This window comes from Strongylocentrotus purpuratus, unplaced genomic scaffold, assembly GCF_000002235.5.
Source record: "Strongylocentrotus purpuratus isolate Spur 01 unplaced genomic scaffold, Spur_5.0 spur5_scaffold_1, whole genome shotgun sequence".
In the NCBI taxonomy this organism is placed as follows: domain Eukaryota; kingdom Metazoa; phylum Echinodermata; class Echinoidea; order Camarodonta; family Strongylocentrotidae; genus Strongylocentrotus; species Strongylocentrotus purpuratus.
Window position 1 is genome coordinate 31,925,538 of NW_022145594.1, and position 14,604 is coordinate 31,940,141.

General features: G+C 36.5%; 1 protein-coding gene across 1 annotated transcript in view; it reads left to right on the forward strand.

Moving 5' to 3' along the window:
- Positions 1–13,602, forward strand: part of LOC105437006 — a 55,420-nt gene extending 41,818 nt beyond the window's left edge. Inside the window, exons 29-42 of the mRNA XM_030978065.1 lie at positions 778–945; positions 1,677–1,844; positions 2,436–2,603; positions 3,335–3,502; positions 4,272–4,439; positions 5,347–5,514; positions 6,246–6,413; positions 7,005–7,172; positions 7,912–8,079; positions 8,819–8,986; positions 9,717–9,884; positions 10,620–10,787; positions 12,459–12,626; positions 13,211–13,602. Coding sequence (XP_030833925.1) covers positions 778–945; positions 1,677–1,844; positions 2,436–2,603; positions 3,335–3,502; positions 4,272–4,439; positions 5,347–5,514; positions 6,246–6,413; positions 7,005–7,172; positions 7,912–8,079; positions 8,819–8,986; positions 9,717–9,884; positions 10,620–10,787; positions 12,459–12,626; positions 13,211–13,225 — 2,199 coding nt within the window. The 3' untranslated portion in view covers positions 13,226–13,602. The remainder of the gene's footprint in view (positions 1–777; positions 946–1,676; positions 1,845–2,435; positions 2,604–3,334; positions 3,503–4,271; positions 4,440–5,346; positions 5,515–6,245; positions 6,414–7,004; positions 7,173–7,911; positions 8,080–8,818; positions 8,987–9,716; positions 9,885–10,619; positions 10,788–12,458; positions 12,627–13,210) is intronic.
- The last annotated feature ends 1,002 nt before the right edge of the window (positions 13,603–14,604 follow it).

Genomic DNA, 14,604 nt, shown 5'->3' on the forward strand with positions numbered 1-14,604 from the left:
TATTGGAATATATACAATAGTCTTAGCAGACAAAGGAAATTTGTATAAAGAGGGTTTTTCATGTGCAGTGTATAATACAGAATTCATAAAGCTCGAGTTGAAAATATGGTGTTCTCTATATAAAAAAACTAAACCAAAGGTTTATTTCAGATAAAGGATTTTGATTTTTGTTGTAGACTAACTGGAGGTGTTTAATTAAACACCTTTACGGAAGGGGAGTGCAGTAACTGAATGTGTATGGTTAACACTGCACCAAAATCAGATGTAACCCTAACACTCTTAGCTCAAGTAGTAATTAAATGCCCTACGGCTGTAATTGTCGGTCCTCGTGTTGTCGGACACATGCTCCGTCAACCATTTGAATTCAAATTCTTAACTTTAATTCTGCACCAAAGAGTATACCTATCACTAAACGTAAGCTCAAACCTATGTGCAGCTCGTTATACTTTTATATTGTTGTTTTGTTGTATTCTGTATTTTTTCTATTATTAAGCTATGTTTGTATTCTTTATTATGTATCATTATCATGACATGTACATGTGTTGTACTCTCATACCCCAGAAGGGGGTCGAATGAGTCAATAAATTCTATTCTATTCTATTCTATTCTATCCAAATCCAAATCCTATATATTTGACTAAATGAAGCCCAGATCATATCACCTGAGCATAGCCCTAGATATACATATCGGAGCATCCAGTTATATTTGCAGTCATTCATTTAAAACATGTTCTCTCTGGTAATGATCTTGTATGAATCACTGTTTGTATACATGTAGGTCAAAACTATCGAGCTTTGGGAAGTAATTTTTCCGACATCAACCTCTACACCTCACTTCGTAGATGCTCTGTGTTCCATGCCAAACCTGACTGAACTGAGACTACGGGGAAAGGATTTCCAGGAGGAGTTCTATTCTTCACTGAGTGCAAAGGCGTCAACCTTACAGGTATGTATGTGTGTTTGTACTCGATATCCATTCCATCATGAATGAATGGACACATGTAGCAGTGGAGATTGGTTTAAGGAGTTATGATATGTTAACAGTCAATAGTTGTACCATGTGTGTAATGAATTATATTGGAATATATACAATAGTCTTAGCAGACAAAGGAAATTTGTATAAAGAGGGTTTTTCATGTGCAGTGTATAATACAGAATTCATAAAGCTCGAGTTGAAAATATGGTGTTCTCTATATAAAAAAAATAAACCAAAGGTTTATTTCAGATAAAGGATTTTGATTTTTGTTGTAGACTAACTGGAGGTGTTTAATTAAACACCTTTACGGAAGGGGAGTGCAGTAACTGAATGTGTATGGTTAACACTGCACCAAAAATCAGATGTAACCCTAACACTCTTAGCTCAAGTAGTAATTAAATGCCCTACGGCTGTAATTGTCGGTCTTCGTGTTGTCGGACACATCCTCCGTCAACCATTTGAATTCAAATTCTTAACTTTAATTCTGCACCAAAGAGTATACCTATCACTAAACGTAAGCTCAAACCTATGTGCAGCTCGTGTCCAAATCCTATATATTTGACTAAAAGAAGCCCAGAGCATTTGTCACCAGAGCATATACAGCCATGTATATTGGAGCACCCAGTTTTATTCCCAGCTATTTAATTAAAACATGTACTCTGGTAATGATCTTGTATGAATCACTGTTTGTATACATGTAGGTCAAAACTATCTTGCTTTGGGACATAGTTTTTCCGACATCAACCTCTACACATCACTTCGTAGATGCTCTGTGTTCCATGCCAAACCTGACTGAACTGAGACTACGGGCAAAGGATTTCCAGGAGGAGTTCTTTTCTACACTGAATGCAAAGGCGCCAACCTTACAGGTATGTATGTGTGTTTATACTCGGTATCCATTCCATCATGGATGAATGGACACATGTAGCAGTGGAGATAGGTTTAAGGAGTAATGATATATATTAACAGTCAAAAAAAAAATAAACCAAAGGTTTATTTCAGATAAAGGATTTTGATTTTTGTTGTAGACTAACTGGAGGTGTTTAATTAAACACCTTTACGGAAGGGGAGTGCAGTAACTGAATGTGTATGGTTAACACTGCACCAAAAATCAGATGTAACCCTAACACTCTTAGCTCAAGTAGTAATTAAATGCCCTACGGCTGTAATTGTCGGTCCTCGTGTTGTCGGACACATGCTCCGTCAACCATTTGAATTCAAATTCTTAACTTTAATTCTGCACCAAAGAGTATACCTATCACTAAACGTAAGCTCAAACCTATGTGCAGCTCGTATCCAAATCCTATATGTTTGACTAAATAAAGCCCAGATCATATGTCACCTGAGCATAGCCCTAGATATACATATCGCGGAGCATCCAGTTATATTTGCAGTCATTCAATTAAAACATGTTCTCTCTGGTAATGATCTTGTATGAATCACTGTTTGTATACATGTAGGTCAAAACTATCGAGCTTTGGGAAGTAATTTTTCCGACATCAACCTCTACACGTCACTTCGTAGATGCTCTGTGTTCCATGCCAAACCTGACTGAACTGAGACTACGGGGAAAGGATTTCCAGGAGGAGTTCTATTCTTCACTGAGTGCAAAGGCGTCAACCTTACAGGTATGTATGTGTGTTTGTACTCGATATCCATTCCATCATGAATGAATGGACACATGTAGCAGTGGAGATTGGTTTAAGGAGTTATGATATGTTAACAGTCAATAGTTGTACCATGTGTGTAATGAATTATATTGGAATATATACAATAGTCTTAGCAGACAAAGGAAATTTGTATAAAGAGGGTTTTTCATGTGCAGTGTATAATACAGAATTCATAAAGCTCGAGTTGAAAATATGGTGTTCTCTATATAAAAAAAATAAACCAAAGGTTTATTTCAGATAAAGGATTTTGATTTTTGTTGTAGACTAACTGGAGGTGTTTAATTAAACACCTTTACGGAAGGGGAGTGCAGTAACTGAATGTGTATGATTAACACTGCACCAAAAATCAGATGTAACCCTAACACTCTTAGCTCAAGTAGTAATTAAATGCCCTACGGCTGTAATTGTCGGTCTTCGTGTTGTCGGACACATCCTCCGTCAACCATTTGAATTCAAATTCTTAACTTTAATTCTGCACCAAAGAGTATACCTATCACTAAACGTAAGCTCAAACCTATGTGCAGCTCGTGTCCAAATCCTATATATTTGACTAAAAGAAGCCCAGAGCATTTGTCACCAGAGCATATACAGCCATGTATATTGGAGCACCCAGTTTTATTCCCAGCTATTTAATTAAAACATGTACTCTGGTAATGATCTTGTATGAATCACTGTTTGTATACATGTAGGTCAAAACTATCTTGCTTTGGGACATAGTTTTTCCGACATCAACCTCTACACATCACTTCGTAGATGCTCTGTGTTCCATGCCAAACCTGACTGAACTGAGACTACGGGCAAAGGATTTCCAGGAGGAGTTCTTTTCTACACTGAATGCAAAGGCGCCAACCTTACAGGTACATATGTATGTATGTGTGTTTATACTCGGTATCCATTCCATCATGGATGAATGGACACATGTAGCAGTGGAGATAGGTTTAAGGATTAATGATATATATTAACAGTAAAAAAAAAAATAAACCAAAGGTTTATTTCATATAAAGGATTTTGATTTTTGTTGTAGACTAACTGGAGGTGTTTAATTAAACACCTTTACGGAAGGGGAGTGCAGTAACTGAATGTGTATGATTAACACTGCACCAAAAATCAGATGTAACCCTAACACTCTTAGCTCAAGTAGTAATTAAATGCCCTACGGCTGTAATTGTCGGTCCTCGTGTTGTTGGACACATGCTCCGTCAACCATTTGAATTCAAATTCTTAACTTTAATTCTGCACCAAAGAGTATACCTATCACTAAACGTAAGCTCAAACCTATGTGCAGCTCGTTATACTTTTATATTGTTGTTTTGTTGTATTCTGTATTTTTTCTATTATTAAGCTATGTTTGTATTCTTTATTATGTATCATTATCATGACATGTACATGTGTTGTACTCTCATACCCCAGAAGGGGGTCGAATGAGTCAATAAATTCTATTCTATTCTATTCTATTCTATCCAAATCCAAATCCTATATATTTGACTAAATGAAGCCCAGATCATATCACCTGAGCATAGCCCTAGATATACATATCGGAGCATCCAGTTATATTTGCAGTCATTCATTTAAAACATGTTCTCTCTGGTAATGATCTTGTATGAATCACTGTTTGTATACATGTAGGTCAAAACTATCGAGCTTTGGGAAGTAATTTTTCCGACATCAACCTCTACACGTCACTTCGTAGATGCTCTGTGTTCCATGCCAAACCTGACTGAACTGAGACTACGGGGAAAGGATTTCCAGGAGGAGTTCTATTCTTCACTGAGTGCAAAGGCGTCAACCTTACAGGTATGTATGTGTGTTTGTACTCGATATCCATTCCATCATGAATGAATGGACACATGTAGCAGTGGAGATTGGTTTAAGGAGTTATGATATGTTAACAGTCAATAGTTGTACCATGTGTGTAATGAATTATATTGGAATATATACAATAGTCTTAGCAGACAAAGGAAATTTGTATAAAGAGGGTTTTTCATGTGCAGTGTATAATACAGAATTCATAAAGCTCGAGTTGAAAATATGGTGTTCTCTATATAAAAAAACTAAACCAAAGGTTTATTTCAGATAAAGGATTTTGATTTTTGTTGTAGACTAACTGGAGGTGTTTAATTAAACACCTTTACGGAAGGGGAGTGCAGTAACTGAATGTGTATGGTTAACACTGCACCAAAAATCAGATGTAACCCTAACACTCTTAGCTCAAGTAGTAATTAAATGCCCTACGGCTGTAATTGTCGGTCCTCGTGTTGTCGGACACATGCTCCGTCAACCATTTGAATTCAAATTCTTAACTTTAATTCTGCACCAAAGAGTATACCTATCACTAAACGTAAGCTCAAACCTATGTGCAGCTCGTTATACTTTTATATTGTTGTTTTGTTGTATTCTGTATTTTTTCTATTATTAAGCTATGTTTGTATTCTTTATTATGTATCATTATCATGACATGTACATGTGTTGTACTCTCATACCCCAGAAGGGGGTCGAATGAGTCAATAAATTCTATTCTATTCTATTCTATTCTATCCAAATCCAAATCCTATATATTTGACTAAATGAAGCCCAGATCATATCACCTGAGCATAGCCCTAGATATACATATCGGAGCATCCAGTTATATTTGCAGTCATTCATTTAAAACATGTTCTCTCTGGTAATGATCTTGTATGAATCACTGTTTGTATACATGTAGGTCAAAACTATCGAGCTTTGGGAAGTAATTTTTCCGACATCAACCTCTACACCTCACTTCGTAGATGCTCTGTGTTCCATGCCAAACCTGACTGAACTGAGACTACGGGGAAAGGATTTCCAGGAGGAGTTCTATTCTTCACTGAGTGCAAAGGCGTCAACCTTACAGGTATGTATGTGTGTTTGTACTCGATATCCATTCCATCATGAATGAATGGACACATGTAGCAGTGGAGATTGGTTTAAGGAGTTATGATATGTTAACAGTCAATAGTTGTACCATGTGTGTAATGAATTATATTGGAATATATACAATAGTCTTAGCAGACAAAGGAAATTTGTATAAAGAGGGTTTTTCATGTGCAGTGTATAATACAGAATTCATAAAGCTCGAGTTGAAAATATGGTGTTCTCTATATAAAAAAAATAAACCAAAGGTTTATTTCAGATAAAGGATTTTGATTTTTGTTGTAGACTAACTGGAGGTGTTTAATTAAACACCTTTACGGAAGGGGAGTGCAGTAACTGAATGTGTATGGTTAACACTGCACCAAAAATCAGATGTAACCCTAACACTCTTAGCTCAAGTAGTAATTAAATGCCCTACGGCTGTAATTGTCGGTCTTCGTGTTGTCGGACACATCCTCCGTCAACCATTTGAATTCAAATTCTTAACTTTAATTCTGCACCAAAGAGTATACCTATCACTAAACGTAAGCTCAAACCTATGTGCAGCTCGTGTCCAAATCCTATATATTTGACTAAAAGAAGCCCAGAGCATTTGTCACCAGAGCATATACAGCCATGTATATTGGAGCACCCAGTTTTATTCCCAGCTATTTAATTAAAACATGTACTCTGGTAATGATCTTGTATGAATCACTGTTTGTATACATGTAGGTCAAAACTATCTTGCTTTGGGACATAGTTTTTCCGACATCAACCTCTACACATCACTTCGTAGATGCTCTGTGTTCCATGCCAAACCTGACTGAACTGAGACTACGGGCAAAGGATTTCCAGGAGGAGTTCTTTTCTACACTGAATGCAAAGGCGCCAACCTTACAGGTATGTATGTGTGTTTATACTCGGTATCCATTCCATCATGGATGAATGGACACATGTAGCAGTGGAGATAGGTTTAAGGAGTAATGATATATATTAACAGTCAAAAAAAAAATAAACCAAAGGTTTATTTCAGATAAAGGATTTTGATTTTTGTTGTAGACTAACTGGAGGTGTTTAATTAAACACCTTTACGGAAGGGGAGTGCAGTAACTGAATGTGTATGGTTAACACTGCACCAAAAATCAGATGTAACCCTAACACTCTTAGCTCAAGTAGTAATTAAATGCCCTACGGCTGTAATTGTCGGTCCTCGTGTTGTCGGACACATGCTCCGTCAACCATTTGAATTCAAATTCTTAACTTTAATTCTGCACCAAAGAGTATACCTATCACTAAACGTAAGCTCAAACCTATGTGCAGCTCGTATCCAAATCCTATATGTTTGACTAAATAAAGCCCAGATCATATGTCACCTGAGCATAGCCCTAGATATACATATCGCGGAGCATCCAGTTATATTTGCAGTCATTCAATTAAAACATGTTCTCTCTGGTAATGATCTTGTATGAATCACTGTTTGTATACATGTAGGTCAAAACTATCGAGCTTTGGGAAGTAATTTTTCCGACATCAACCTCTACACGTCACTTCCTAGATGCTCTGTGTTCCATGCCAAACCTGACTGAACTGAGACTACGGGCAAAGGATTTCCAGGAGGAGTTCTATTCTTCACTGAGTGCAAAGGCGTCAACCTTACAGGTATGTATGTGTGTTTGTACTCGATATTCATTCCATCATGAATGAATGGACACATGCAGCAGTGGAGATTGGTTTAAGGAGTTATGATATGTTAACAGTCAATAGTTGTACCATGTGTGTAATGAATTATATTGGAATATATACAATAGTCTTAGCAGACAAAGGAAATTTGTATAAAGAGGGTTTTTCATGTGCAGTGTATAATACAGAATTCATAAAGCGCGAGTTGAAAATATGGTGTTCTCCATATAAAAAAAATAAACCAAAGGTTTATTTCAGATAAAGGATTTTGATTTTTGTTGTAGACTAACTGGAGGTGTTTAATTAAACACCTTTACGGAAGGGGAGTGCAGTAACTGAATGTGTATGGTTAACACTGCACCAAAAATCAGATGTAACCCTAACACTCTTAGCTCAAGTAGTAATTAAATGCCCTACGGCTGTAATTGTCGGTCTTCGTGTTGTCGGACACATGCTCCGTCAACCATTTGAATTCAAATTCTTAACTTTAATTCTGCACCAAAGAGTATACCTATCACTAAACGTAAGCTCAAACCTATCTGCAGCTCGTATCCAAATCCTATATATTTGACTAAATAAAGCCCAGATCATTTGTCACATGAGCATAGCCATAGATATACGTGTATATCGGAGCATCCAATTATATTTGCAGTCATTCAATCAAAACATGTTCTCTCTGGTAATGATCTTGTATGAATCACTGTTTGTATACATGTAGGTCAAAACTATCGAGCTTTGGGAAGTAATTTTTCCGACATCAACCTCTACACGTCACTTCGTAGATGCTCTGTGTTCCATGCCAAACCTGACTGAACTGAGACTACGGGCAAAGGATTTCCAGGAGGAGTTCTATTCTTCACTGAGTGCAAAGGCGTCAACCTTACAGGTATGTATGTGTGTTTGTACTCGATATTCATTCCATCATGAATGAATGGACACATGCAGCAGTGGAGATTGGTTTAAGGAGTTATGATATGTTAACAGTCAATAGTTGTACCATGTGTGTAATGAATTATATTGGAATATATACAATAGTCTTAGCAGACAAAGGAAATTTGTATAAAGAGGGTTTTTCATGTGCAGTGTATAATACAGAATTTATAAAGCTCGAGTTGAAAATATGGTGTTCTCTATATAAAAAAACTAAACCAAAGGTTTATTTCAGATAAAGGATTTTGATTTTTGTTGTAGACTAACTGGAGGTGTTTAATTAAACACCTTTACGGAAGGGGAGTGCAGTAACTGAATGTGTATGGTTAACACTGCACCAAAAATCAGATGTAACCCTAACACTCTTAGCTCAAGTAGTAATTAAATGCCCTACGGCTGTAATTGTCGGTCTTCGTGTTGTCGGACACATGCTCCGTCAACCATTTGAATTCAAATTCTTAACTTTAATTCTGCACCAAAGAGTATACCTATCACTAAACGTAAGCTCAAACCTATCTGCAGCTCGTATCCAAATCCTATATATTTGACTAAATAAAGCCCAGATCATTTGTCACATGAGCATAGCCATAGATATACGTGTATATCGGAGCATCCAATTATATTTGCAGTCATTCAATCAAAACATGTTCTCTCTGGTAATGATCTTGTATGAATCACTGTTTGTATACATGTAGGTCAAAACTATCGAGCTTTGGGAAGTAATTTTTCCGACATCAACCTCTACACGTCACTTCGTAGATGCTCTGTGTTCCATGCCAAACCTGACTGAACTGAGACTACGGGCAAAGGATTTCCAGGAAGAGTTCTATTCTTCACTGAGTGCAAAGGCGTCAACCTTACAGGTATGTATGTGTGTTTGTACTCGAAATCCATTCCATCATGAATGAATGGACACATGTAGCAGTGGAGATTGGTTTAAGGAGATATGATATGTTAACAGTCAATAGTTGTACCATGTGTGTAATGAATTATATTGGAATATATACAATAGTCTTAGCAGACAAAGGAAATTTGTATAAAGAGGGTTTTTCATGTGCAGTGTATAATACAGAATTCATAAAGCGCGAGTTGAAAATATGGTGTTCTCCATATAAAAAAAATAAACCAAAGGTTTATTTCAGATAAAGGATTTTGATTTTTGTTGTAGACTAACTGGAGGTGTTTAATTAAACACCTTTACGGAAGGGGAGTGCAGTAACTGAATGTGTATGGTTAACACTGCACCAAAAATCAGATGTAACCCTAACACTCTTAGCTCAAGTAGTAATTAAATGCCCTACGGCTGTAATTGTCGGTCTTCGTGTTGTCGGACACATGCTCCGTCAACCATTTGAATTCAAATTCTTAACTTTAATTCTGCACCAAAGAGTATACCTATCACTAAACCCAGCTCAAACCTATGTGCAACTCGTATCCAAATCCTATATATTTGACTAAAAGAAGCCCAGAGCATTTGTCACCAGAGCATATACAGCCATGTATATTGGAGCACCCAGTTTTATTCCCAGCTATTTAATTTAAACATGTACTCTGGTAATGATCTTGTATGAATCACTGTTTGTATACATGTAGGTCAAAACTATCTTGCTTTGGGACATAGTTTTTCCGACATCAACCTCTACACATCACTTCGTAGATGCTCTGTGTTCCATGCCACACCTGACTGAACTGAGACTACGGGGAAAGGATTTCCAGGAGGAGTTATTTTCTACACTGAATGCAAAGGCGCCAACCTTACAGGTATGTATGTGTGTTTATACTCGATATCCATTCCATCATGAATGAATGGACACATGTAGCAGTGGAGATGGGTTTAAGGAGTTATGATATGTTAACAGTCAATAGTTGTACCATGTGTGTAATGAATTATATTGGAATATATACAATAGTCTTAGCAGACAAAGGAAATTTGTATAAAGAGGGTTTTTCATGTGCAGTGTATAATACAGAATTCATATAGCTCGAGTTGAAAATATGGTGTTCTCTATATAAAAAAAATAAACCAAAGGTTTATTTCAGATAAAGGATTTTGATTTTTGTTGTAGACCAACTGGAGGTGTTTAATTAAACACCTTTGCGGAAGGGGAGTGCAGTAACTGAATGTGTATGGTTAACACTGCACCAAAAATCAGATGTAACCCTAACACTCTTAGCTCAAGTAGTAATTAAATGCCCTACGGCTGTAATTGTCGGTCCTCGTGTTGTCGGACACATGCTCCGTCAACCATTTGAATTCAAATTCTTAACTTTAATTCTGCACCAAAGACTATACCTATCACTAAATGTAAGCTCAAACCTATGTGCAGCTCGTATCCAAATCCTATATATTTGACTAAATAAAGCCCAGATCATATGTCACCTGAGCATAGCCCTAGATATACATATCGGAGCATCCAGTTATATTTGCAGTCATTCAATTAAAACATGTTCTCTCTGGTAATGATCTTGTATGAATCACTGTTTGTATACCTGTAGGTCAAAACTATCGGGCTTTCGGAAGTAATTTTTCCGACATCAACCTCTACACATCACTTCGTAGATGCTCTGTGTTCCATGCCAAACCTGACTCAACTGGTACTACGGGGAAAGGATTTCCAGGAGGAGTTCTATTCTTCACTGAATGCAAAGGCGTCAACCTTACAGGTATGTATGTGTGTTTGTACTCGATATCCATTCCATCATGAATGAATGGACACATGTAGCAGTGGAGATGGGTTTAAGGAGTTATGATATGTTAACAGTCAATAGTTGTTCCATGTGTGTAATGAATTATATTGGAATATATACAATAGTCTTAGCAGACAAAGGAAATTTGTATAAAGAGGGTTTTTCATGTGCAGTGTATAATACAGAATTCATATAGCTCGAGTTGAAAATATGGTGTTCTCTATATAAAAAAACTAAACCAAAGGTTTATTTCAGATAAAGGATTTTGATTTTTGTTGTAGACTAATTGGAGGTGTTTAATTAAACACGTTTTGGGAAGGGGAGTGCTCTAACTGAATTTGTATGGTTAACACTGCACCAAAAACTAGATGTAACCCTAACACTCTTAACTCAAGTTTTAATTAAAAGCCCTATGGCTTTAATTGTCGGTCCTCGTGTTGTCAGACATATGCTCCATTAACCATTTGTTGTGCCTCCTATCCTGCACTAATCAAATTCTTAACTTTAATTCTGCACCAAAAAGTATACCTATCACTAAACCTTAGTTCAAACCTATGTGCAACTCGTATCCAAATCCTATATATTTGACTAAAAGAAGCCCAGAGCATTTGTCACCAGAGCATATACAACCATGTATATTGGAGCACCCAGTTTTATTCCCAGCTATTTAATTAAAACATGTACTCTGGTAATGATCTTGTATTAATCACTGTTTGTATACATGTAGGTCAAAACTATCTGGCTTCGTGAAGTAGTTTTTCCGACATCAACCTCTACACATCACTTCGTAGATGCTCTGTGTTCCATGCCAAACCTGACTGAACTGAGACTACGGGGAAAGGATTTCCAGGAGGAGTTCTTTTCTACACTGAATGCAAAGGCGCCAACCTTACAGGTATGTATGTTTGTTTATACTCGATATCCATTCCATCATGAATGAATGGACACATGCAGCAGTGGAGATTGGTTTAAGGAGTTATGATATGTTAACAGTCAATAGTTGTTCCATGTGTGTAATGAATTATATTGGAATATATACAATAGTCTTAGCAGACAAAGGAAATTTGTATAAAGAGGGTTTTTCATGTGCAGTGTATAATACAGAATTCATATAGCTCGAGTTGAAAATATGGTGTTCTCTATATAAAAAAACTAAACCAAAGGTTTATTTCAGATAAAGGATTTTGATTTTTGTTGTAGACTAACTGGAGGTGTTTAATTAAACACGTTTTGGGAAGGGGAGTGCTCTAACTGAATTTGTATGGTTAACACTGCACCAAAAACTAGATGTAACCCTAACACTCTTAACTCAAGTTTTAATTAAAAGCCCTACGGCTTTAATTGTCGGTCCTCGTGTTGTCAGACATATGCTCCATTAACCATTTGTTGTGCCTCCTATCCTGCACTAATCAAATTCTTAACTTTAATTCTGCACCAAAAAGTATACCTATCACTAAACCTTAGTTCAAACCTATGTGCAACTCGTATCCAAATCCTATATATTTGACTAAAAGAAGCCCAGAGCATTTGTCACCAGAGCATATACAGCCATGTATATTGGAGCACCCAGTTGTATTCCCAGCTATTTAATTAAAACATGTACTCTGGTAATGATCTTGTTTATAATCACTGTTTGTATACATGTAGGTCAAAACTATCTGGCTTCGGGAAGTAATTTTTCCGACATCAACCTCTACACATCACTTCGTAGATGCTCTGTGTTCCATGCCAAACTTGACTCAACTGAGACTACAGGGAAAGGATTTCCAGGAGGAGTTCTATTCTACACTGAATACAAAGGCTTCAACATTACAGGTATGTATGTGTGTCTGTTCTCGATACCCATTCCATGATGAATTAATGGACACATGTAGCAGTGGAGATGAGTTTAAGGAGTTATGATATTATAGCAACAGTCAATATTATGTTCAATGTGTGTAATGAATAATATTTAAATATATACAATAGTCTTAGCAGACAAAGGAAATCATTATGAAGAGGGTTTATCATGTGCAGTGTATATTACAGAATTCATATAGCTTGAGTTGAAAATATGATGAATTAAACCAAAGGTTTATTTCGGATAAGGGATTTTGATTTTTGTTGTAGACTAACGGGAGATGTTAAATTAAACACGTTTTTTCGGGAGGGAGTGTACTAACTGAATTCTTAACACTGCACCAAAAACTAGATGTAACCTAACACTCTTAGCTCAAACCTATGTGCAGCTCGTATCCAAATCGTATATATTTGACTAAATGAAGTCCAGAATATCTGTCACCAGAAGCATAGCCATACACATACATGTATATCAGAGCACCCAGTTATATGTGCAGTCTCTCAAATAAAACATGTAGTCTGGTAATGTACTTTCTGAATCACTGTTTGTATACATGTAGGTCCAAACATTCTGACTTCGGGAGGTCAGGTTTCTAACATCAGCCTTTTCACATCACGTAGTAGATGCTTAACAGACCGAACTGATACTAGGGGGAAACCTTTTCAAGGAGGAGTTCCATTCTACACTAATATGCAAAGGCATCAACTTTACAGGTATGTACCGGTATGTGTGTTTGTACACTATGTCCATGCCATCATGATATTTTAGCTTCAGTCAGCATTTTGTTTAATATATATATATGTTGTGTTTTATATGAAAATATATGATTGTCTTAGCAAAGGAACAATATTATAAAGAGTGTCTTTCATGTACAGAAATCCATATAGCTTGAAAAGAAAACATAATGTTTGTCAACTCTAGGTACTGTACAAGCATTGTAAAATTCATTCTCATGAAAGCATAATAATCCATTATCCAGCTTTTGAGAGTAAGGTTATGATAACTGTTGAAAATTATTAAATAAATTGAAGGGAAAAAAATGGTGGCACAGAAATGTTACATATAATCTATCCTTCATAGGCAACACAGAACGCAACCGAAAGCTTTTAAATATAACTTCGTGCATGCAGTTATCATAATGGCCTCTTTAAGCTTAAAGTGCCCATATGGGTAATTATGAAATTGGAACCAATGCTGATATCTTTTTGGTCCATCAACCTTAACCCTTACTGTACTGAAGGGGGTGGGGCCTGGGAGGCACCCCACCCCCTCCACATTTTCGGTGATTGAATTTGAAATGAAAGAAACATTTATTCAATACATTTTCAAGATTCTTAACAAGTCTAGAGACAAGAGTTTTCTGTAAAATGCATAAAATTATCATTTTGCATAATTAATTAGATTATAACAATAACAATTTACATATTAGGAAAAAAATAAATATACCATCTTGTTTCGTACATGAATAACTACAAACATGCAAATGTTCGTGTTCTTCAGAAATTCGACAGCCAAGATCATTTATTTATGTATTTCTTCTAATAGAAGTATCATTTTTAATTCTCCTCAATGAAGTTGTGATGACAGGTATTGGTCAACCTGCTCTGCTCACCTGTCCTTTCTCCTCAACAACTGGAGACTTCGCGCGGGCCTCTTGGGCAAGAGAAGTGGGGCTGAGTCGGCAAATTTAGTTGGAATATGATTCTGAAAGCCTTGCCAGTCCATACAGACTCCCTAAAAGGGGGAGGTAAGAGGGGCAGGAGATGGAGAGGGGGTAGTAATAGGGGCCAGGCTGGAGGAAAAGGGGCTCATGGGTAGTACAGTAGCAGTTTGAAATATCAATCCATAATATGTATATTAATCTGCACTAATTCCAATACAATTCTTTATAGAACAGTTCAAATGTTTATATAACTATTATCTGAATGAATTCTCAATATACATCCTCTCACT